At 43.7% G+C, this 25,585-nt stretch overlaps 1 protein-coding gene and 1 long non-coding RNA gene across 2 annotated transcripts in view; one reads left to right on the top strand and one right to left on the bottom strand.

The window, feature by feature from the left end:
* The window catches only part of LOC121699546 (transmembrane protease serine 9-like), a 77,765-nt gene extending 53,358 nt beyond the window's left edge, over positions 1 to 24,407 (bottom strand). The window contains exons 1-10 of the mRNA XM_042081773.1: positions 24,322 to 24,407; positions 20,173 to 20,193; positions 19,490 to 19,661; positions 18,669 to 18,937; positions 14,006 to 14,157; positions 11,835 to 12,099; positions 10,964 to 11,138; positions 9,024 to 9,274; positions 8,392 to 8,492; positions 376 to 756 (exon numbers count right to left, since the gene is read on the bottom strand). Of these exons, the coding sequence (XP_041937707.1) occupies positions 376 to 756; positions 8,392 to 8,492; positions 9,024 to 9,274; positions 10,964 to 11,138; positions 11,835 to 12,099; positions 14,006 to 14,157; positions 18,669 to 18,937; positions 19,490 to 19,661; positions 20,173 to 20,193; positions 24,322 to 24,379 (1,845 nt within the window). The 5' untranslated portion in view covers positions 24,380 to 24,407. The remainder of the gene's footprint in view (positions 1 to 375; positions 757 to 8,391; positions 8,493 to 9,023; positions 9,275 to 10,963; positions 11,139 to 11,834; positions 12,100 to 14,005; positions 14,158 to 18,668; positions 18,938 to 19,489; positions 19,662 to 20,172; positions 20,194 to 24,321) is intronic.
* On the top strand, positions 317 to 11,532 carry LOC121699572. The gene is made up of 3 exons (XR_006026984.1): positions 317 to 400; positions 11,469 to 11,475; positions 11,507 to 11,532. It is a non-coding gene; the product is annotated as an uncharacterized LOC121699572 (long non-coding RNA).
* Positions 24,408 to 25,585: the final 1,178 nt, after the last annotated feature.

Raw genomic sequence — 25,585 nt, 5'->3', positions numbered from 1 at the left:
CAGGAATCAATCATCGACTCCAGCGACCTGTCCTAACACGAAGATGGGAAGTCAACATGGGGACGAGACAAACACTCACAACTAAGACACAGTGCTGCTGCTGTTGTTGTTGTTGTTGGTGGTGCTGTTGTTATTGGTGTTGTTGTTGCCGCTGCTGCTGCAGCTGTTGTTGTTGTTGTTTTAAACCAAGTGGTGTGTAGGGCTAGGTGCAGCAGTGGATTGTGGGTAGTAGGGCTAGGTGCAGCAGTGGATTGTGGGTAGTCGTGACCTTTGACCTGAGGGCTAGCGCTGGGAGGCCAGCAGAGGGGTGAGTGCGAGGAGGAGGAGGGAGAGGAGGGAGAGGGCCATGCAGGAGTGGCGCCCCCCACTGGACGCTGTGGTGGTGGTGGTGGTGCTGTTGGTGCTCGTGGCGACGGAGGGGAAAGAGAAACTCGACAGGAAGCTTCTGAAACGAGATGTCCGGCTAAAGACCTGCGCTGAGGCTGAGGCGCGATCTGATTGGCCGAGGTCTCTGGAGGTGGAGTTGGATGAGGTGGAGTTGGATGAGGTGGAGTTGGATGAGGTGGAGTTGGATGAAGAGGTGGAGTTGGATGAGGTGGAGTTGGATGAGGTGGAGTTGGATGAAGAGGTGGAGTTGGATGAAGAGGTGGAGTTGGATGAAGAGGTGGAGTTGGATGAAGAGGAGGTGATGGTGAACACTGAGAGCTGGAACCATGAACTCCCCTGTTTACACATGAGAGGACCTCCCATATCACCCTGACAACACAGAGAGTAACAGAGTTACATAACATGAGAGAATAAAGGGTTACACTTTATTTGACAGTGTCGACATAAGAGTGACATGACACTGTCATGAACGTGTCATAAACAAGTCATAAACGTTTATGACATAACGCTTCTGTTATGTTAAGTGACATTCGTTTTTTGTCATAACAAGTTAGGGTTAGGTTTAGGGTTAGAGTTAGGGTTAGGGTTGGGGTTATAGGATTAGGATTAGGATTGACATACAGTGGGCAGTGCTTCGACTTGGCCAGCTTCCCTCGCGGTCCGCGCGCGGGATCACGCGGCATCACGCGACTTTAATTTGTATTTTTCCAGTGACGCTGCAACGACGCTGCAACAACCGGCAGAGGTCTCAAGTGAGCAGGGTGTCTCGTAAAAAGAAATGGAGCTGGAAAACCCTACATAGACTTCACTACAGACTTTAGCAGACTGGTTTAGAAATAATTTAATAGCCAGAAATATGCCTGCCCTGCCCTAATAAAGAAATATTTGGTTAACGGCGAGTGAATCCCGTTTGCAGCCGTAGAAGAAACGCAGGACAAATTAAACATTCTGGTTTTCTCCGAGTGCAACGATGATAGACAGACATCATTTGGACAAAGTATAGAGCATATTAACCTCCGTTGCTCAGCCAAATGCCTTCTTGTTACGTCCTGTTATCACGGAGTTACAGGCGATAAACGATTTTTGATGGTCACAAGTTTACTTCATTAGCGTTTATTTCTTTAATTATTAAAGAGTGTTTTTCATTTAAAGGCTTGTCTTCGTGCTTATTCAGTAGAGCATTTAGTGCTCTCCCCAATCCCAGACGATCACATTGCATGTTTGTTTGTAATGGATGCAACCGTGAGATACGCTTGTCATAGGCGCCGATACCGTGGATGCTCCGTCTCTCGGGCACCCACAAAACATCGAGCACCCACGTGTGACAGCTTACAGTCCCGGCTAAATTTACATTCATTTAAAATCAAACATCGCAGTTTATGTTAAATTCAGCATCTCTCATAATGTGATTGGATATGTTGCTGTCAATTCCCTACTTCATATCCTAACCACCAATGAGAGCGTCTCTCGTATGAAAATTCCTGACACTTCCCACCTGAAGAATTAACGCAAGGCTTTGTCGGGTCTTCAGCCCCGAATGTTTGAAATATAGCCCTGAATATCATTTTAAAAGTAGTCTGACAAAGCTTATTGTTTTGTGACACAGCTAAACACTGGTACCTCATAGAACGTCTATAACATAGCCTAGGTGGTCGCAACTCACAAAAGTAAAGCAGATAGAAAGAACTCACGCAAATCTAGCCTACAACACGCAGACAGCTTCATGCGCAGGGGAGAGAGAGCGCGCGCGCACTGTGCTTTATGATTGTTGCCTTCTGATGGTATCTTGCTAATTCACTGAACTGCATTAGGTGACACAAATGGTATTGCCTTTATCTTATAACTCCTTGTCTAAGCAATGTTCCCTGACAAAGACATTTGAAAATTAAGAATGTTTATTGACTTGAAAAATACACTAATTTTTGCAAACTCCCTTCATTCAACACTTGAAGACATTGCGGTCTGGTGTGCTATGTAGATCGTTTCTCGTACCATTTAATTTCTCAGAATTTAGGTCTACTCGGCCCAGGGTGCGATTTGTGTAAAAACCAGAGGGGGGGATGATTTTGAATAAGTTTGTAACCCCCCCCCCCCACCACCACCCCAAAAAAAAAAAAAAAATGAACGAACGATTCATAGCCTAGTAATGTCATGGCTAATAATACCCTATATTATTTTTGCCACCTTTGTAACATTTTAGTTTTAGTTTACCGTGGTCTATGACTTTAAACAGCGAGTGTGCTTGGTATGATGATCAGCTCCTCTAATGCAGGGTAGGACTACGTTTTGACAAGCATACAAATTCACCTTGTTCTTGCCCCATCTGAAATGACTTCTCTACTTTTGCTGCCTCCATCCTTTCTGTATTTGTTGCGTAAAAAAACGTTGTATATGATGGCACTGAAGTCTTAAGTTAGTGAATTGGCTAACAGTGTTAGTTGGTAACCAAATAGCCTACACATTGCGCTACACGCTGCGTAGGCTACGTGCATTCTCTCTCCTGCTGATTTGCGTTCAGTAGCCAAGTGCGTAATATTGCAAAAGTTGAAAAAATAAATGTGTTTATTGTAGCCTACAGAAAATAAATAGCCTATCATACTGTCAGTTAATTGTCTACAGTGCAGTGAAGAGTTTGGAGAGTAAAGTTATAGGGCAATTTGAAGTTTTATGAAAATAATTTACGAACCAGAACATAAAGACCATGAAGCTTCTATTTCTTGCAGCTGTTAAAACACCCGCTAGATAGTTTAAATACCCACCAACATTCGTTTTTGCAGTACAGATTATTTCTAAAAGTTATTTGTCTACTAGGCCTAGCCTACTGGCTGATTTATCAAACGAGTGCTTTCTCGTTCGTCCTCCGCAAACTACAGGTGTTTCGGTAGAGCCATTGAATAAGCGATGCCAAGCAATTTCTGTAACACTTTTTGTGACATTCAGCAAATATCTCCTCATTTAATGTAAGTTCCTTCGGACAATAGGCCTACGTTCTACTCTCCGTGCAGTTGTCCTCCATGTCCACCATTCAAATCGCACCCTGACTAGGCCTACAATCAGGCTCGGACTGGTAATCTGTACAACCCGGCAAATGCCCGGTGGGCCGGTCCACATGTGGGCCGGTGAGCTCCGGGATTTAAAAAAAAAAGTTATTTAGCCTATTTGCGGCCCGTCATGTAGGCCTAGGCCTAGCCTATAAATGCAGTTGCATCCATTTGGATCAGGGGGTGACAGGTCAATCATTTTGGCCTCTTCATGACAGGTTCAGTGTGTGTTACGATCGCACCCCCCTGCCCCACCCTTCAAGTGGATTTGTCCAAGCAGCCGCTAGTTCGAGTGCATGTTAGCCTAGGCTGTATAAGTGCCCTCCGCTGGCTGGTGTTCACATTATCGCAGTTTAACCGTAAACAGCAATCAGAGGTCTAGTTTTATTCCATAAATATATTGTTTTTATAGACGTTAGTTGCGCATGCTACCAAGAGCTTCCATTTACTGCACCATAAGCTACTGTAGTGCGGTTCTGTCAACATAAAAAAAAACTACGGGTAGCCTACAATTTTCGCACAACTTGGTGGAAAAGTGTAGCACAGGTTAAAGAAAACCCATTCATTTTTGGAGCTGATCCTACTCAAAAGGAACTTCAAAGTATTTCCCATATTAGGCCTAGCCTTTTAGCTCACAACGACAGTGAAAGTGAAACTTGGAAAGTGGTCTCTCCCCCGAGTGTTACATTAGATGCACAATCAATCGCGAGTCGATGCAGGTAAAAATTAGGCTATCAACTGGTAGGTTAGTAACGAAGGTAGCCTAATTTTGCAAAATGTGATGACGGCACACAAACTAGGTCAAAAATGCTTAGTATAGCCTACACTTGTGGTGATAGCCTACAGTTACTGTGAATCGCGGACTATAACCAAAGTAAAGGAGAAGATTTGCACCAAATAAAGGCTGTTTGTGTTTCTACAACATGTGGCACAAAACGTAATTTCTGTCAACTATGACGATGTCCATGTTCAGTAGCCTATATTTTTCATTTAGTCAAGCAGTGACATGTGGTTTAATGTATGGGGTAACATGACGTGAGAGACAGAAAGAATATGAGCCTGTCTTTAGTAGCCTATCCCTGAATCCTGTCCCTCTCCATTTCAAATAACTTTAAAAAAACCTCTGTTATTGTGATTAGGCTATAGGTCCAAATCTAAATGTTTGGGTTCAGTTTATGAAGTGTTGCTACAGCATAATACTGTGTGTTTGTTATTTATCAGGGAGGGGGGGGGGGGTCGTCGGTCCAGTGGTGGGCCGGTCCAGGAGAAAATTGCCAGGGCCGAATTTTGTTCCCAGTCCGACCCTGCCTACAATAACGTCATCACCAAATACATCTTTTATTTTTAGTTGATCAACCACAAAGAGTAGCATAGGCCTACTGTGCACAGTGCACTGACGACTGTAGCAGCCCAAGGTAACCAGTTGTTGTAGATGAGAGGCAACCTCTTGTTTCAGATAGCCTGGACAACATGTTACCTGGGTGTTGCCTACGTTATTAATTAATGGTAGCCTACAATAATTAATTGATTCGTGTAACATATTAGTTGGCTCAAAGAGTAGGGAATCAGGATGGAGAGAGTCACGCGTGTGTTGCTTTTGCGGGATCGAATCCAGTTTAATGCTAGTTTTCAAAACATATATTTTGTACATGTCTTTTGTCTGAGTGGCTGTAATGTAGCCGAGCGCTCATGGCGTATGAAAAGCGACTTCAAACCGCCTAAAACAACTTGTTTGTGAATGTCTGACAACTGCTGCAGCACATGCACGCGCAAGGAAACCAGTAGGTGGAGAAACCAGAAGGCACACAACACCGGAACGATTTTAAGGCTATTTCGCATAGGCTACTCAATGGTGCTATTTCACACGCATTATAGTGACCCCCACTCACCGGGGTTAGGTGGAAGGTGTTAATAGACGATTGGCGTAGCCTACAGTGGACTAGGGCTGTCAAAATTGCTCAAAAATGACGTTCAAATATCCCCTCTAAAATAAACACATGTATTCGAATATATTGGAATATCTAGGCTATATTATTTGCGCATTATGTCAGTGACGTGCATCATGTCATCTGTTTTTAACTTTTTGTATGGTTATTGCTTGACAGGGGGGATCCCAAGCAGCTTTCAGCCATAAGGCATTTCCTAATTCACCCGACACTGATATTCAAAATGTTGAAACTATTTCGGCATAGCCTATAAGCAGTTTAATTAAATGTAATGTTAGCTGTAAACAAACGGGCTACTTGGTGAGGCTTGGCCTCACAGATGCGCTCGTGCCTTAAATGGCAATACAAATCTTCACGATAGGCCTATTAACTGACCGCCCGATTCACGTTGGCTGGGGGGCAGGGGGGGGCCATCAGACATTTGTTCCCAAGGGTCTATGAATTGTTAATCCGGCCCTGCCCCCAACGAACGCAACTTCCCACCTCTGAGACAGCTGAAAAGAAGTCTAGAGGACTCCTAACTCACTAAGACCTACTTACTGTAGGCTGCGCAAACCACAGGCCTTTTTTTGGGCAAGCCTGCATTCGCGGCAGGCCTTCTGTTGAAGAATTTTATATAAATCCTGCGCTAACAGTAATCCTCCTACCCCCTCCCCCACCACAGCTGTGGATAGTGTGGCATGCTCACGCTTTATGTCTCCTTCTTGCAAACTAGGCCTATAGCCCAACCATTTACGTCTTCAAAAAATAACAACTTGCCAGATACTGTATGCCTTCATATCTTTGGGCTTCATTCAGCATTTTGTTCTTCCACTGGAAATGACTCTTCTACATTTGCTGCCTGCTGCATCCTTTCTGTTTGTATTGTTTAGAAAATGTTTGACGTCTTGAGTTAATGCATTAAACATTGTTTGCTGGTAACCAACCACAAATAGCCTACAGATTCTTGCGTGCGTACATTCTCTATTCTCTCCAAAATGTGCCCGTTCTATAGGCTGGCCAAGTGCGTAATTCTGCGGCATAAAGCAGATGTATTTGTTTATTGTACAGAAAAATAAAAATAACCTGTCATAACCTGTAGGGCAAATTACGAAACCAAAACATGGGTCATAGTTGTCTAAGCCTCTGCTGTGAGGCCAAACCCATGAACAAAGACGCATTGATATCTGCAATAGTTTTTTTTTGGCGAAACAAGCTCACAGCCGAACGAGTCATAGCATTGAAGGGAGAGGCAACTGGCATGTGATCTCCCCACGGGCCAATGGTTGTACAAGTTTTCTCCTGTGCCTACGATATTTAATCCAGTGTTTTGTCAAGTTGCAAAATGCTATTCGTTTTAACGAATTTTTATGATAGTACCCTATACAAAAAGTACTTCATACTATCTTAATGGCTTTATACTCAATACTTGACCAATGGCTATTGCATCTGTCTATTGAAAGTGAAAATGTGGCATGTGATTTACTGTGTAGGCTTCATAAAATAAAATAAACAGATTGCTAATGGCCTACAAGCTGATCTGGGGTGCGTTTCCCGTACAACTACGGAGGTTAGCTTTTTACTAACAGGATGTATCGTTCAACTAACTAACATGTAAGTTACGACTGTTTCCCAAAACTGTCGTACTTACATAGTACTGTAAGTTTGGACCATGATAGTTTCCAAACTTCAGTAGTCTGGACTAAGGTGGTTAATGACGTTTAGTAGCACGTGAACGGGCACCTGCACATACTTCTGTGACGCATTGCGTTAAGGCCGGCAGATGACAGCCGCCGTTGCCCCCATGAAAATCAAAGGCTACATATTCTCAGCTGACTCGTCAAAAAGTGCGCACCACCTTATTATTATCTGCAGGTGTGTGACTTTTACTTACGTGCACATGGCTGCAAATTGACTTTTAATTTATGTATTTTCTGCCTTGGGCAATTTAAAATATGGATGTATGGTGGTTAGAAGTGTAAATATCAATTAGAAACCTAAATATATTTATAATGATTAATTTGCAAACAAATAACTGGCGTCAGTGATGTCTTTGACATGAAGATCCCTGGAACTATGTTTCTACTAGCATTTTACCACAGGTCGAGAGGTGTAGTTGTAACTACACAACTTTACGATAGTGGTTGCGAACGTTCGTTGCTACTATGGTTTTGGGAAACACTAACGTAGTGTAACGATGCATTAGACTATGTAAGTTCCAAATATGTAATTCTGCGGCATAAAGCAGATGTATTTGTTTATTGTACAGAAAAAAAAAATGACATGTCAAGCAGTCAATTGACTACATTGCAGTCAAGAAGTAGGGCAAATTAATTTACGAAACCAAAACGTGGGTCATAGTTGTCTAAGCCTCTATAGCGTAGCCTGTTAAAAACGTCGCAGAAGTCTATTATTAAGCCAGTTATTTCTCTACTGGCTCAATTATCACGCACTGTTTTGATTTGCGTAGTTGCGTTAACCCAACACTGACAATAATGTAGACAGCAAATTTCGATTTCCGTTACCACCGTGTAGTCAAGCCTTAAGCCATACCCAAGTAGCCTAAATCGAGGTAAATCGAGCTTTTTCAGAAGGGGCGGCAGGCAGAGCGATGTACAGTGGCAGAGCGACGCACAGTGGCTGAAAGTGGTACTAAAGCTTCATGCAGCTTCACGCCGCGTAATGCGCGACTGAAGTGGCCATTTGAAAGCGATGCCCACTGTAGGGGTTATGTCACTCAGTGTCATTACAGTGTCATGTCACTCTTATGTCGATACTGTCAAGGGTTAGGGTTAGCATTGTTACCGAATAAAGACTAAATCCAGGATCCAGACTAAATCCAGTCACACACACAGGGATGAGGACGAGATATGGAGTCCAGAGTGGAAGAGAGAGATAGACAGAGAGGAAGGAAGAGAAGCATCTCTTTACCTGTTCTATCTGAAGATTGTTGAGAGGGAGAGAGAGAAATAGAGCGAGAGAGAGTGAGAGAAAGAAAGAGTGAGAGGAAGAGAGGTGTTAGCTATTTGTTTCCTCACCTGTTCTATCTGAACAGTGTTGGTGCAGATGTCATCAGCAGAGGAGGATGCGTTGCCACAGGCAACCACTGATGTCTGCACTTCCTTAAGAGGCTGCTCACCTGCAAAGGGAGAGAGAGAGAGAAAGAAAGAGGGATGAGGAAGAGAGAGGGGGAGAGAGAGAAAGAGAGGGATGAGGAAGAGAGAGAGAGGAGGGAGAGAGAGAGAGGGATGAGGAAGAGAGAGAGGGAGAGAAAGAGAGAGGGATGAGGAAGAGAGAGAGGGGAGAGATATATGGTAAAGTCAAAGAGAGGTAGAGATAAATGCATACATTGTCCAATTGTCTCGACTTTGACTTCTCAACACATTCAGTCACACACACACACACACTCTTGTTCTCTCACACACACTCACACTGACACACACACACACACACACACACACACACACACACTCTCTCACACACACACACGTACTCTTGTTCTCTCTCACACACACACCACACACACTCTCTCTCACACACAGACACTCACACACATACTCTTGTTCTCTCTCTCACACACACACACACTCTCTCTCTCTCTCTCTCTCTCTCTCTCACACACACACACACACACACACACACACACACACACACACACACACACACTAACCTGTGGTGTTGCCCCAGCCTGCAACCCAGCAGGTGGTTCCCGTGGCGATAGTGGCCCCGTCCTGCTCCACACAGATTGGCTGGATGAAGTTGGAGAGGGTGGGCTTCCTGGTTAACTGCAGCATGGCTACGTTATCGCCTGATAGGGTGCTCAGAGTGATGTTGGCCACGCCCACTGACACCTCATTGGGGTTGGAGCCGTTCTGTCTCTGGCGGCCCAGAAACACCGTCCAATTGGATGCTGAAGGAGAACTGGGGGAGGAGTTAAAGACAAACTTAATCATACTACACTGTGTCACAGTCATAATCACATAAATATTATTTGAGATTAGATTAGATTCAATCATAATCACATACATATTATTTCAGATTAGATTAGATTCATCAATATTACTTTAACTCTGACTCATCAGTTCAAATTCCTCCTTAGCGAAGTTCAGATTCAGTTCAGATTTTATGGGAGTTCAGCAGCCAGTTCAAATATTCGTAAGTTCAAATATTCGTAAGTTTAAATATTCGTAAGTTCAAATATCAAACATCTACCTCCCAATGGAGTGCAAAGCTTAGCTGTCATTACTGTTGATTTGTTCTCACATATTTCATTAGCCATATTAGCAATATAGAGTTAATGTTACCGTTACAGTATCTAACAACAATCTACTACTGCGGTAGGCCTATAGCGGTGGCTGAAATATTTCCAAAACACAAAGACCATTATTATACTGTTATAAAAATAAAATGTGATTTTATTCCATACAGCAAAGTAAAAACAGAGGAGGTAAGACATAAAGAGGTTTCAGCAACACTAACACTAACGGTGTCAGACATACAGTAAAGGGGTTTCAGCAACACTAACACTAACGGTGTCAGACATACAGTAAAGGGGTTTCAGCAACTCTAACATTAACACTAACGGTGTCAGACATAAAGGGGTAAAATTGTCTATGCAACAATATTTTGATTTAGCAGCTACTAACTATCGTGTAACTTAAGCAGCAATGGTGTAGACCCCTGTTTATGGGAGTTCTGATTCCTTATAAGAGTTCAGATTCCTTATAAGGACCAGTATGTAGGAAATAATGGAAAATAAATTGCAACCATTTCAAAAATTATCACCATATGTCGTCAGAGAGTAAAGAAACACGATGAATTGAAGTAATGGCTTATTTGACAACATTACTGTAACCCGTAAAACCCTGTAAAACCTGTGAGGGTGGAATCTCTTTTTATGTTCGTTATTTTTGTTTATGTTTTGAACGATTTAATTCTAGAATAGCGTATTAATAATGGGCTGGCGTGTTCTCCTATTTGGGTTGCCAGCGAAACCCAACTGTCAACAGCTGTCAGGTGTAGTCATGAACGAGTAGGCCTAGCCTACGAGAGCCAGCCAAATTTCCAAAATTGCGACGTCTTCGTCAAATGAAGAATATCAAGTCTGACGCAGAGCTGGCCATATTTCTCCACGACAGGTAGCCTAGGCTAAACTTCATCTGCATCGCTAACTTCAGCTAAATATGTTACGGTGGTTAGAGAGGTATTTTTTGTTTTCACTGTTTCCGTAATGTGTAGCTGGGTCATAGTTGGAGAAACGTTAAAGCAGCTGCAGGTCAACTAACGTTATTAGCTAAGTCTTCATTACATCTGGCAACCCAGAAGAGGCTTGCGTCTGGTAGTCTTGAGAACGTTCACCAGTGTTTTGATTTTGGCCTACAGAACGTTCGGTAACAATCCTACAAATCGCTCCTTTAAGGGAGTTCAGACTCCTGTTTATGGGAGTTCTGACCCTAATGGCTTCCATGTAACTCCAATTTTTCCTCAAGAATATGTGGGTGTTTGGGACTAAGTGTGTTTGTGGGTTTGTTTGTGTGTGTGTATATGTGTGTGTGTGCGTATATGTCTATAGTGTGTGTGTGTGAGTGTGTGTAAGGTGTGTACTCCTACCTAGAGAAGCAGTTGGCTGATGTGAGGACAAGGTCCTCACTGACCAGAGTTCCTCCGCACACGTGGGCACCGCGTTCCGTACTGTGCAGACTGGCCATCCAGGGCCACACCCCCGCCACCACGTCCGATCCACCAATCAGACGCGAGTTCAGAGCCGCCCGTCCACATACCACCGCTAGGGGGGCAGGTATAATCAAACACACAGATGGGACACACACACACACACACACACACACACACACACACACAGCAGAAACACACACACACACACACACGTACACACACAGAAAATGAAAAGAGGAAAGATGAGGATGAGAGAGAGAAAAGGAAAGGGAGATAGAGAGAAAGAGACGAAGAGAAAGGGAGAGAGAAGGGAGGAAAGGAGAAGCATCATTAACATTAGTTATACTGAGGCAGCAGACCATCCTCCCACTACAATATCTGACCAGATATCTCAGACCCCACGTACAGGGTGATGGGGTGTTGGGGTTGTTATGTGTTGGAGTGGTGGTGTGTTGGGGTGATGGGGTTGTTATGTGTTAGGGTGTTGGTGTGTTGGTGTGTTGGTGTGTTGGGGTTGTTATGTGTTTGGGTGATGGTGTGTTGGGGTTGTTATGTGTTGGAGTTGTTATGTGTTGGGGTGATGGTGTGTTGGGGTTGTTATGTGTTGGGGTTGTGGTGTGTTGGGGTTGTTATGTGTTGGGGTGGTGGTGTGTTGGGGTGGTGGTGTGTTGGGGTGGTGGTGTGTTGGGGCGGTGGTGTGTTGGGGCGGTGGTGTGTTGGGGCGGTGGTGGTGTGTTGGGGCGGTGGTGGTGTGTTGGGGTGGTGGTGTGTTGGGGTGATGGTGTGTTGGGGTGGTGGTGTTACTTACGTGCCACTGTGGTGGGTGCAATGGTGGTGATGGCAGGCAGACCAGCACAGGTGGTAGTAAGGTCCGAGTCAGTCCCACTGGAGGTGAACGTGACGAAGCCCGGCTGGTTACTGGTGATCTGAGTCTTGATCCAGCTCTCGTACTGGGAGACGCGTGCGTACACCCCTGGGAATTCTGCCAGAGCACAGCCGATACCGAAGCTCACGACGCCAGACTGGACCCACCTGTTATTCTGCTTACTCACCATCGGACCACCAGAGTCTCCCTGGGAAACGGGTCAGAACGGACTAGTGTTACCATCCCATAATGCCAAAAACCCAGTTACAGGCTCACCTGACACAGGTAAACTCTCACAGGCTCACCTGAAAATTGATTTTTCTCATCAACTGACACACAAAAAAGCAGATGTTTGGAGTGTTTTGTAAATTCAGTATTCAGTAGTAGTTACGGGCTCACTTGACACAGACAGACTCTCACAGTATCATCTGACACAGCTAAATAGTTATGGGCTCACCTGACACAGGTAAACTAATGATCACCTGACACAGGTACAGTAAACTCTCACATGATCACCTGACACAGGTGGGCCCTTAATGCGACACGTCATGGAGAATGCTTCATAGAAATATTAGTTCTACATGAATATGTCAAATCCATGGTTCTGTTCTACATGAATATGTCAAACCATGGTTCTGTCACAACCTGTTCTGCTAGGGAGAATGAAGTTTGTCCCAAAGCTAAGTACAGTATTATACCCTACGTTCTAATACCCTACGTTCTAATCAAGGGAACTCCATTTAGCCCCAGCGCACTCCATAACTGAGGAGGAGTGGGTAGAGACCAGTGTTGCGCGGTCTGCCCGAAATTAAGCGGTTGCCCGCGGATGACCACGGTCACCCGCGGTTATGAGTCATAAAGAAAATATTTTAATGATATTCGGGTCATTTGCGGGCGGGTCAGTTAAAATTAATTAAATATATATTTTCTACAAATAGGCCTAGGCCTACTTAAAATATCACAAGAAGGCTGGCATCAATACAGTAAAGCATCAATAGGCCTACAGTAAAGTCAACAGTAAAGAAGCTGAAGACGCGAGTTAAAAATAATAGACACCCCTTCAGGAAAAGCGATATAGGCTATGGGAAATTTTGGGAAAAGTTCTTAAAGAAGATGACAGTAAGTTATGGTCTATGTAGGCCTGCTTCTTGCGAAGCCATTTAAAAGTATGACAGCCAAAACGGGCAGCCTGCAGGAATAAATGTTATGGCACAGACTACACATCCTATGTATAGGTTCGCGCATGCATAAAAGTTACAGTTCGTTGTGTTTGTGACTTTAAACAGTGGATGTGCTTTTGTAAAGCTTTGTGCTTCATTCAGCATTATAAACCAGTTCTTACGCTAACGTTTTGACCAGCAATGTATCTCTCTAGCCTACCTTGCCTCACCATTTCTGTTTTCGAAAGAAAGATGTATGCCCATGGCCTTCAAATCTTATCCTAGTGTTCTAATCCTTGGTGGTTGCGTGCGTGCTTGCGCTCTTATTCTCATTCTCTCTCCATACGCAAACATTATGTTCTGCATGCCTAAATAAATTAGTTTGTTTTACAAGAAATGGCCTACTGTCACACTGCATGCAGACTATAACCAAAAGCACACATTTTGTAAATAAGCGGGTCGGATCGCGGGTCGGGTATAATTTTGTCCTAATTAATATTCGCGGTCCGAGTTGCGGTCGGGTTGATTAAAATATCGGGCGACCGCGGGCCACTTGTGACCAAACCCGCGCAACACTGGTAGAGACTGGTTTTGGAAAGGCCCCTAAGCTCTCACATCTCCTAATACAGATACACAGTCACATGATCACCTGACACAGGTAAATAATTACATGATCACCTGACACAGGTAAACAGTCATATGATCACCTGACACAGGTAAATAGTCACATGATCCCCTAATACAGGTAAATAGTCACATGATCATGATCACCTAATACAGGTAAACTCTCACATGATCACCTGACACAGGTAAATAGTGTAAATAGTCACATGATCACCTGACACAGGTAAACAGCCACATGATCACCTGACACAGGTAAACAGTCATATGATCACCTGACACAGGTAAACAGTCACATGATCACCTGACACAGGTAAATAGTCACATGATCACCTGACAGGAGTCCTTGCCTCCCTCGTCCCTCCCGGCACAGATCATGTTGTCTGTGATGCCCATGTTCCGCACGCTGTACTTGCAGAAGCACTTCCTGTTTCCCACGATGGGCACCTCCACTTCCTGTAGCGTCTGGGGTGAGGGGAGGGGCACTAGGGGAGACAGCGACCAATCAAAGTGTGTCTTACACCAAAGAGACACTATAAATATGTTGCATTTGACAAGAATAGAGATGCTAAAGCAAGTGTCCATTGTGGTAATGAACAGTGTGTCACAAGGGCTGTTTTTAATGCAGGAACTGGAGCTGATAGTTTTCGGGACCTGGGCCACTTACTTTTCCATTAGATGAACCGCCACAATTCATAACTTGAATTTCCCCTTGAGGATCAATAAAGTATCTATCTATCTATCTACATAACACAACGTTTTGGGAATTTCTACGGGGCTGAATCAAGTCGCTGCCTCGGGGTAGATACTTCAGTGCGGCCCAGAAAAACTTAAACAAGGCATGAACGAGGTGTGTGTGGAAGACTACAAGCACATTTTTTAAAACCCAGCAACGCAGACATCAGATACAACTAAATACATTACAGGTAAGGCTATTAGCAACGCAGATGTCAGATACAGCTAAATACATTACAGGTTAGGCTGTTAGCTGGTTGAGTGTTTGATATTGTTGTTACGTCGAGACTAGAAAAAGACTGACTCGGACTGACTTGAAACAGATCGGAATACCAACTTACACTAAGCGATTGAGATGAGTGGAGTGCACCACAACTGCAGTAAAACTCCCATGATTTCATTCGACATTCGGAAATGTAGTCGCCAACGGCTCGAAAATCCCACACTCTGCATCAGAAGACCTTATTCACTTTGAATGGGCTAACGTCATGCATTGTCAAACATTAGGAGTGAGTTTTATGATGTGAATACCTGCTAGCGTATGTTGGCAAGCTAGCTACTCACAGCTTGTTGGTAGCGATTATAGTGGCATGCCATGGCTGTTGCTGTCAGTCGCGGTACACCCTTGTTAGTGTTGGACAAGCTATCGGACATGTGCTGTGAGCCTAGCATAAGGCCAGTATTAGCATACAGGGTTGCACAGGATACGTTAGACCGGCACATCCGGGAACTTGACTCGTGACAAACGTTCCCGCCCCTTTCGGGGGGAAAACAAACAACCCCTCTCATTAACTCCAACGCAAATTAGGGTCAATAAACGTAATTCGTACAGAAATCGCAGGAGTAAATAATAACAAAAAATACCACAAATCAATATGACCACTCAATACATAACCACTTTGCCGGTCGTTGACCGTGAAAGATACCTACAAAAGCTTAATTCAATTAATATAAAAACACGTCTCTTCAGTATCCCAAGTAGCCTACGAAGTGGTGCAACAACCCCACTCAGTGACCAGAAGTGTCATACGGTCTTCTCTTCTTATGGCTTGTAGCCATAATTTTCTTATGTCAGGATTTTTTTTGAGGACATGGTAGGCAAAAGAAACTCAGGGAGGGGTTCTTAGCTGTGTGGTTGGTACATGTCTACCGGTTCACTCTGGCTTGTTCTGAGGGAATGTTTTCCCCTCAAAAGGGGCATGGCGCAAACAACCTGCTCTGTGTGACGCGGGTCCGGTTGTAAGTATAGGAAAGTGAGTGTGTGTGTGTGCTCACCTACTGAACTAATTGATAGAGATGTGTGTGTGTGTGTGCTCACCTACTGAACTAATTGATAGATATGACGACTCCTGGGCCTACTCAAACAGCTGTAGGTCCCAATTAGGTCCTCCTCACCCACTTATTGATTGAACGATTTCCTTGTTTTTTTTCCTTGTCACCCTAATGAACAGCATCTGAACTCTGGGACTCCATATTGGTTGTAGTCATTGGACTGTAGTTTTGTTGTCATTTTTGTTACCCTAGGCTTTAATACTGCTGCAAGTTGGCTGGTTGACTGGTGTGATAAAATAAAAGAAACAAAAGAAATAAAAGAAACCTGCATCTACCACCTGCATCATGGATGACTTGTTACAATAGAGATGTGAGTCATTAAAGGAATGCATTGTGGTCTGAAACATTCATTAACAATGTTACCATCCAAAGATACAGTTAGAACGGTGAAAACAAGAACATATTAACCAGAGGCGGACAGAGTACACAGCTTCATTACTTGAGTAAAAGTACAGATACCCTTTGCTAAATTTTACTCAAGTATAAGTAAAAGTACAACAGTCAGATGTCTACTTAAGTAAAAGTACTGAAGTACATGTTTTTAAAAGTACTTGAGTATCAAGAGTACAAGAGTAGCCTACATTTTCTAAATATTGTATTACTACTGCCACAGTGCTTACATTTATGTACAGAAACATCCTACATGGAGTTATGAAAAATGTTAATGTTAATACCTTGGAGAATGTAAAAGAAATTGAAAGTGAAATCAAGTCATTTTCATCTTTTTACCATGTTGCCAGGGATGGGCAGTATTTCTAATACATGTATATAAAATACGTATTTCAAATACAAAATACTATTTTGTAATTGAAACACTTGAAGCGAAAACTATCATTAACTTGTTCAGAAAATTGAAATAGTCTGGCGAGGTTGTGCAGGCGCCACTGATTGGGACAGCCTATCAGCAATCACCTTCAGCTTTCCGCCAAAAGTCAACTCCATGGTCAGATTTAGATAAGAGACGAAACCATGGACGAAACAATGGATGAAGACGCAGCAGGTCCATCCCGTAACCCATAACTATCCATTTTTTTTGTATCAGCAAATCCCTGAACTGTCCACGTTTGTGACAGGCCAGCACTAGGCCTAGGCTATAGCCGATTATTTTCTGTGCTACCAGTTAGCCATGTAGCATTCAGTAGCCTACACTAGCCTTACCATCTTTTTTTAAGATATGAATTTTTGGAACTGGTCTTCCTGCTGCTTTCATCCCAACATTCTCACTGTAGTTGAATGTACAAAAGATGGAGAATGGGGCTGGAAAATCCACCCAGCAGACGCACTGTGAAGCGATGTGAAGCACAACCTGGGAGGAGAAGGACTCTTCACATGGAATGAGTTTCAAACGTTCCTCTACATGGCTGCTAACCTTGCCAATGAGAGGCCCATAGATGCCAGGACTCAAAGCCGGGAAGACTGTGTAGAATACATCAGCCCAAATTCCCTTCTGCTTGGATGGACCGGACCCAGAGGTGATCTTGGATGCTTTGATTTTGAAAGTTACCCGTACAAAAGATTGAGAGCTATCCAAACAGAAGTTGACCGGTTCTGGAGGAAGTGGAGTCAGTTAGCTGGGCCCAATCTATTTGTGAGGAGTAAGTGGCACACAACGCATCGGAATGTGGCTGTTGGAGATGTTGTCTGGCTGGCAGAGCAAAATGCCTGGAGAGGTCCGTATAGACTTGGCAGAGTCATCAGTGTCAACATTGACAAGAAGGGCATCGTCAGAGATGTGCATGTCAGATCTTTCCCCAGCTACCCAGTCCCAACTGTGAAGCCTGCTCAAGAGAAATCAAAGAAACTCTCAACCAAAATACCTGCTACAATTCTTCATAGGGATGTCAGACGCATTATTGTTTTACTTCCTGTTGAAGAAGGAGAAAACCTTTCAACTAAACTGAAGTCGAATCTGCCTAACACAGAGGTTTGTGTGACCTCCTTGGGTTCAAAAAACCAGGAGGTCAAGTGGGAGGTGTTTCGTCAAAGAAGAGAATGACCTAATCACAATACATGAGCACATGCCACAACTGAGCACAACCACAGCTTTTCCAACTCCAGGCCTGAAGAGGGCAGAGAACCCAAATGCATACGATTTAGTCAGCACTGCTGGAGGGACTGCTTTTACCTGCGCACCTGCCAAATAAGCATGGGCATGAAATGTTTGGAGTTAGTTTGGTCACCCCTTTGCTTGGATTCCTGAACCTGGTATGTAATGTTTGGAATGATTTACAACTGTATGTTGCATTTAGTGCTTAACACAAATTATATGTTTAATTATATATGTATTTCTTTAGTGCAGATAATGTGGTAGTGGAGGTAATTGCATGAAGTGATATAGTGGATTACATTGAGATTGAGATGTGTAAGGAGTTGCTTTGTTTGGGCTGCTTTGTGCTTTGTTCATTGCTTTGTTGCTTTACCATGCATTGTTTATTATGTGAAGTAATGCATGTTTATTTTCTGTTTATCTTTAAGGTTATCAACCTATTCCTTATTCCATAGTCCATAGTCCCTAATCCTATGACATTCAATTCATACAACAATTCAACTGTTTCAACATATTACCAATGCCATCAGAACCATCTGGAAGAAAAATAAAACACCAAAAAGGAATCCCTTTGCATCCTTCATGTGTTGAACAAGCCATTTTCAAGTTTGGGCAGAGCTGTACTGATTGCAACACCTAGACAACTTGACAACAATGATGGACAATGATTCCCTTGTACTCTTTATTTCACAAGCAATAAAACAAGCTTTCCATTCAACATTCAATTTCCATTTTTTCTCTAAAGTTTTAGGGAGGGTGTTCCTCCCTTTCCTCAATGAAGGAGCCTCCTCTGGTCTGTGTTGTGTGTGTGTGTGTGTGTGTGTGTGTGTGTGTGTGTGTGTGTGTGTGTGTGTGTGTGTGTGTGTGTGTGTGCGTGCTCACCTCCTGATGCAATCGTGCCCCAGCCGGTTACCCAGCTGTCCGTGCCCCTGTTGAAAGTGCTGCTGGCCGCTGCCAGGCAGACGGGGCGGATGTAGTTGGTGAAGCTGACGGAGGAGGATAGTTGGAGGAGGGCGATGTCGTTATCGCTGGTTGAGTCGTTGTATTTGGGATGATTGATGACCTGAGTGACGGTACTGGAGACCTCGTTGGCGTTGCTGCCCTCCTGAGTCTGCCGTCCGAGGAAGATGACCAGGCCAGAGGTGCTGGTGCTGCAGAGGAATAGGCGTCCACCAGTAAACAACTCGGATCATAAGTATAAACAACTCTGATCATAAACATAAACAACTCATGCCATACACATAAACACTATTCACTATTTTTAACCATTTCTCAAAAATGCATGGCCATTTTGAAGTGTCTGTTTTGACCAACATCTACATCTAAAATATGACCATATTGTGTTTGTGTTTACGCTTCTTAGCAGACGCTTCAGTCCAAACTTAGAGCGACTTCCAATGACATCACTAAACAATACATGAACAGGTGTCAGGGGGCGACAGCTTTTGATGTATTCATCTGTGTGTGTCCGTGTGTGTGTATGTGTGCGTGTGTATGTGTAGAAGCACTTACACAAGCACTCTCTCTCAGTTAAATGGAGTAGCATAACATTCAAATTAGACTGCTGCAAAGTGGAGATTGAGAGGACCCAAATATATCATCCTTGCATGTGACATGCTGTTGGTGCATTCTGACACTAGAGGACCCAAATATATCCTCCTTGCATGTGACATGCTGTTGCTGCATTCTGTATTCATTCTCACCTGGAAAAGCAGTGGGCGGCGGTCAGAACCCAGTCATTGTTGATGAGGGACCCTCCGCAGAAGTGCCTTCCATTACGTGTCAGACTGGCCTGCCATGGCCACGCCCCCGCTGGTGCGTTCTGTCCGCCCACGATGCGCGTGTTGCGTGTGTTGAGAGGGGCCTGGCCACACACTGGACACAAGGAGACCAATCAGACACAGTGTGTGTGTGTTTATGGTGTGTCTGTGGTGTGTGTATTAGTGTGTATGTGTGTGGGGTGTGTGAGAGTGTGTCTGTGGTGTGTGTATGTGTGTGGGGTGTGTGAGAGTGTGTCTGTGGTGTGTGTGTGCGTGCGTGCATGTAAGTGAGTGTGTGTGCGTGTGTGTGTATGTTTGTTTTGTTTTTATAATTTATAATTGTTTAAATTGTTAAACGCTATAAATATCAATCAATTGAATTTAATTGAAAAATTGAATGTGTGTGTGTGTGTGTGTGTGTATGAGTGTGTTGGAATGTGTGTGTGTGTGTGTGTGTGTGTGTGTATGAGTGTGTTGGAATGTGTGTGTGTGTGTGTGTGTGTGTGTGTATGAGTGTGTGTATGTGTGTCTGTGTGTGCGGAGTGTGTGTGGGGGTGTGTGTTTGTGGTGTGTATATGAGTGTGTGAGTGAGTGTATGTGCATATGTGTGTGTGTGTGGAACTCACCATCCAGCTGTGAGAAGCATCCTGAAAGACAAACAGATCAGAGTCAGTCATGAACATCCTCATACTACATCAGAAACAGCCAATCAGCTCATACTACATCAGAACCAGCCAATCAGCTCCTACTACACTCAGAACCAGCCAATCAGCTCATACTACATCAGAAACAGCCAATTAGCTCATACTACATCAGATCCAGCCAATCAGCTCATACTACTCAGAACCAGCCAATCAGCTCATTCTACACTCAGATTCATCCAATGGGACAATATAGAGAGCCGAAGTCACGCCCCTTCCGTTATCCACCATGGGACCTATCTTTCAAAACATTTTGAACGGCAGTCTATGCCGAAAAAGACATTATTTTCTGGTCCCGGTTGACTTGTGCCTTGAATTACCCATATGATGTTTGTCAATTTTAAAGACAATTTTTCATGGAAAGACATTTGCAGTTTGTTTCGTAACTACTGAATTACAACATTGTGAAAGATCGTAATTCCAACGACTACAAACCCATCAGTCGCGCTAGCAGGGGTGAAAGTAAGCCGGTACTGGCCGGTACGGAGTACCACTAAAATATTTGGAGAGGGTAGGCCGTACCGGAAAGAAAACTATACTGTCTCTGAAAAATATAGCACTTTCAGCATGACAACACAACTGCTAACGTCAAATTACCAGAAGCAACTCGTTTCCCCCAAAATATATTTCATATACATCGTTCTGAACTGTATCTGAATTGTGTCTAAACCTCCCGTGCAGCTGGACAGACAACGAGCAAGCTATAGCGCGCGTACAGTAGCCTACAGTAATTGCGCCAACGTGCACTGGTATCCAAAGTGTTTTAGCAGACGGACGTTTCTTGGAAAGTCTCCCAAATAAAAAAAACATACAGGCTAAAGAAAAATATGTTGATGTTTCAATAGCCTATTCTGGTTTTATGGTTGCAGTGTTTCGCTGGAGAGACAGGAGACAGACAGTGCGTGTACGGCTTAACCAGATCTTGCGCAGCAATAATGAAAGTGTTTTAGCGGACAGAAGTATGTTGCAGTCTCCCAAATAAAAAGGCATGACTCAAAGAAACGTGTTTCATGATATACAGTAGCATATATAAAAAAAAAAAATTGATTGGAAGTGTGAGCGAGCAGAGTAACTAGGTTAAATAAATAAATAAATAAATGTTGAAATTAAGTGTTTGCAATTTATTCATAATCAAAAACAGATGCAGGTGGGTTAAAGAGTGATACTAGAGTGATAAGAAGTCCTAGTGAATGCTTGATAAGTAGACTATAATACAGTAAATAAATAATAAATAATTAGGCTAAGGGAAATTTTCGGCGCGCACTCATTATAACTCTATATCATAGTACCACCAAGAAATAAAAACTACTTTCACCCCTGCGCGCTAGTGACGTTAGCTCATTCACAGCCACACAGGATTGTACAAGCATACCAGCAACAGGTCTTAATTGGGCTTTCCTTGCCGATGAAAATACCATGAGTCAGAGGATTAAACACATCAGGTAAGTTGTATTCGTCCATCCTTCTCTCTGCAACTCTTGTTAGCACCCTTGGATCTGTTATGTGACATAGCAGGCAGCAAGATGCAACCATTAACTAGCATAACAGCTAATCTTATCGTTTCATTACGTTGGTGACGTACATCGTTCAAGACGAGAGATATAGTCCACTGAGCGGATTCTCACAAAACCAACATCACTTTTTAAGTCTATCGAACAACAGTACTTTCTTGACGTGAAAAATGATCTTTTAAATTCACTCCCATCATATGGGAGTTGTAGTTTAGTTTCGCTGCTGGTTACGCCCCTGGGAGTTGTAGTTTAGTTTCACTGCTGGTTACGCCCCTGGGAGTCGTAGTTTAATTTCACTGCTGGTTACGCCCCTGGGCCCTTTGCCCTCTTGGGCCTGAACACTGATTAGCCAGTGTGCTGTGGGGTGCCATGGCGACTGGTTTGACTGACTGGCTGGTTTGACTGACTGACTGACTGGTTTGACCACCTACTTTTCGAATGACTGAATAAAACAATGTTTATCCTGCAGAGGAGTTGCTTATATCTCGTGATAGTGCATTGGGGCAGCCGTGGCCTACTGGTTAGCGCTTCGGACTTGTAACCGGAGGGTTGCCGGTTCGAACCCTGATCAGTAGGCACGGCTGAAGTGCCCTTGAGCAAGGCACCTAACCCCTCACTGTTCCCCGAGCGCCGCTGTTGTTGCAGGCAGCTCACTGCGCCGGGATTAGTGTGTGCTTCACCTCACTGTGTGTTCACTGTGTGCTGAGTGTGTTTCACTAATTGACGGATTGGGATAAATGCAGAGACCAAATTTCCCTCACGGGATCAAAAGAGTATATGTACTTATACTTATCTTCAGCTGTGCTCTCGCCTAATCACTTTTAACTGTCATTACCAATTTGCAAATGCATTGTGAGAAATATTGCGTAATATCTTTATTCTAATTATGTTTCCCATTGTAGCCTAATCATGTAATTTTTAATGTTTTGCATGGATGTGCGCTGGTGCGCGTTCATGGAGGATAGAAGGATGGTGCGTTGTGCACCCGCCCATATGACTGTTGACAATGTACACACACACACACACACACACATAGATTTCTGTCGAATAAAATCTATCAATCTCTTTCAATCTGCTACACAAAACACAAATACTCTCTCTCTCTCTCTCTCTCTCTCTCTCTCTCTCTCTCTCTCTCTCTCTCTCTCTCTCTCTCTCTCTCTCTCTCAGCCACACACACACAGCCAATGCACACATATGTGCCCTGGTTGGCACAGAGGCAGCCACACCACAGTTGCATCTCAAGAAATCAGAATACACACACACACACACAAAGACAGACACACAGGCAGACACGCAGGCAGGCAGACAGACAGACAGACAGACACACACACACAGGCAGACAGACAGACAGACAGACACACACACACAGACACACAGACACACACAGACAGACAGACACACACAGACAGACAGACACACACAGACAGACACACACACACAAACAGACAGACAGACAGACACAAACACACACACACACACACACACACAAACATAATTATATAGATTCAAGTCTCTCAGTGTAAGTTTTGGTGATGGCTGTTACAGTTTTTCTCAGTCGCTTTGGTGCTTTTCTCACATCACTATTAACATTTGCACAGAAGTTTCAAGTCTCAAAACAATTAGTGCAAACTGCAAAACCTAGTGGATGACCTGCAAAAGCACGTCACTTGCTCAAAATGGATAGTCCATTCCTCAAAAGCAGGTATTCATGTCAATGAAACTGTCAGTGTCATCAAAATGAGAAGTCTTGACACCATCGTTTATGAACAAGATAGTCAAATGGCTTTGTCATGTTTTCATTATGACAGTTCTCTCAGTGTTTTCCAATGCAAAAAAAGGTCAGAACTCGGTGACACTACCTGAACATGCTCAAGACAGCACTATACACTACTTGTACAGCCATTTGAAAACTACAGTAAAGTTACACATTGCTGTAGTTAGGTGAGTAAGTGAGTACAAGACACTGAATACGTAAATTTTTACTGTATGCTCTTTGCAATTCTACAGCACTGTGACAGAATTTGATAACTAGTTCAACAATTTTGTATGTAATGACTCAAGCAATGAAATGAAGACTATTAGTTTTATTGGGAACGACTATTCAGCATTCATAAGTATAGTTCATTTTGACTGACATGACATAAGCAAATGATAATGTTAAAAAACAGCAGAGAATTGTATGAAAGCAACTGATACATGTCCAAAAGTATTTGCAATTTGTTCAGAGGAAGGAGAAATTGCTACTATGATGTGCACAAATGACTAAATGTTGTGGAAGTTGAACTAATAGTTATGAGAATTTTCATTCTGATCTGAAAAAAGCACCAAAGCGACTGAGAAAAACTGTAATCTACATTTATCCATTTGGAGTGTCAATACAGTGCAGACGTCAGAATATCGTCCATTGCCCTGCCCAGACACACACACACACACACACACACACACATTATTATTATTATTATTATTATTATTATTATATTAACATGTCTGGGCCCAGACAGAGAGACTAAAGACTCAGGAAACCTTTGCCAGTGTGTGTGTGTGTGTGTGTGTGTCTTACCTCTGGCCAGTAGAAAGACTGCTGTAAGGACTCTGATAGCTCCTCGTGTTGATGCCATGGTGCGTGTACTATACAGAGCTGCTGCTCCAGCATTTTAATACACCTGTGCTGACACACCCACTTCACCTGTACCTGAGCACACAACACAATAACATACATGCACGCACACACCTCACCATCCGTGGAGGCTGTCCTTTCCATTGTGTAACACACACACCTCACCATCCTTTCCATTGTATAACTGTAAGGCAGAGAGTAAGTACAATGTATTACATGTACACACACACACACAGACACACACACACACAGACACACACACACACAAACCCACACACACACACACACACACACACAAACACACACACACACACAAACCCTCACACACACACACACACACACAAACCCACATACACACACACACTCACAAGCACACACACACACTCACACACATTAGGTCCACCGATGGACTGATTCTGACAATTCGAAGTTGATGAGACAACAAACAGGTTGGGTGAGTTTTCTGTCTTTGTCTTTCACGGTTAAATAAGAAGTTGTCAGTACAACAACATGATGCACATGAGACAATACACACACACACACACACACACACACACACTTGTACGTGTCTTACTTTTAAGAGTCATTAACTTTGACATTTGATTAATTTCTTCCTCTCTCTCAGGCAGGTCAAGGGTCAAGACCAGAATGTCTCTCTCTCAGGCAGGTCAAATCAGGCAGGTCAAGACCAGAATGTCTCTCTCTCAGGCAGGTCAAGACCAGAATGTCTCTCTCTCAGGCAGGTCAAGGGTCAAGACCAGAATGGTGATTAGTCTCAATTAGGGGACAACACACGGGTCAAGTCAAAGGTCAGCAGGAGGCGTGGCTAGAAGTGCAGACTCGTCACGCCGAATCAAAAATCCAGGAGCTATAGAGAATTCAGGTTGCTCCGGTAACAAGACCAAACAAAGGCTCAGTGACCATCTGGCTCAGTGGTGACCATCTGGCTCAGTGACCATCTGGCGCTCAGTGGTGACCATCTGGCGCTCAGTGGTGACCATCTGGCTCAGTGACCATCTGGCTCAGTGACCATCTGGCTCAGTGGTGACCATCTGGCTCAGTGGTGACCATCTGGCGCTCAGTGGTGACCATCTGGCGCTCAGTGGTGACCATCTGGTTCAGTGGTGACCAGGAGGCTCAGTAGTGACCATCTGGCTCAGTGGTGACCATCTGGCTCAGTAGTGACCATCTGGCTTGTTAAAAAGGC

Source organism: Alosa sapidissima, chromosome 24 (genome assembly GCF_018492685.1).
Source record: "Alosa sapidissima isolate fAloSap1 chromosome 24, fAloSap1.pri, whole genome shotgun sequence".
In the NCBI taxonomy this organism is placed as follows: domain Eukaryota; kingdom Metazoa; phylum Chordata; class Actinopteri; order Clupeiformes; family Clupeidae; genus Alosa; species Alosa sapidissima.
This window is presented reverse-complemented; position numbering and strand designations above follow the sequence as displayed.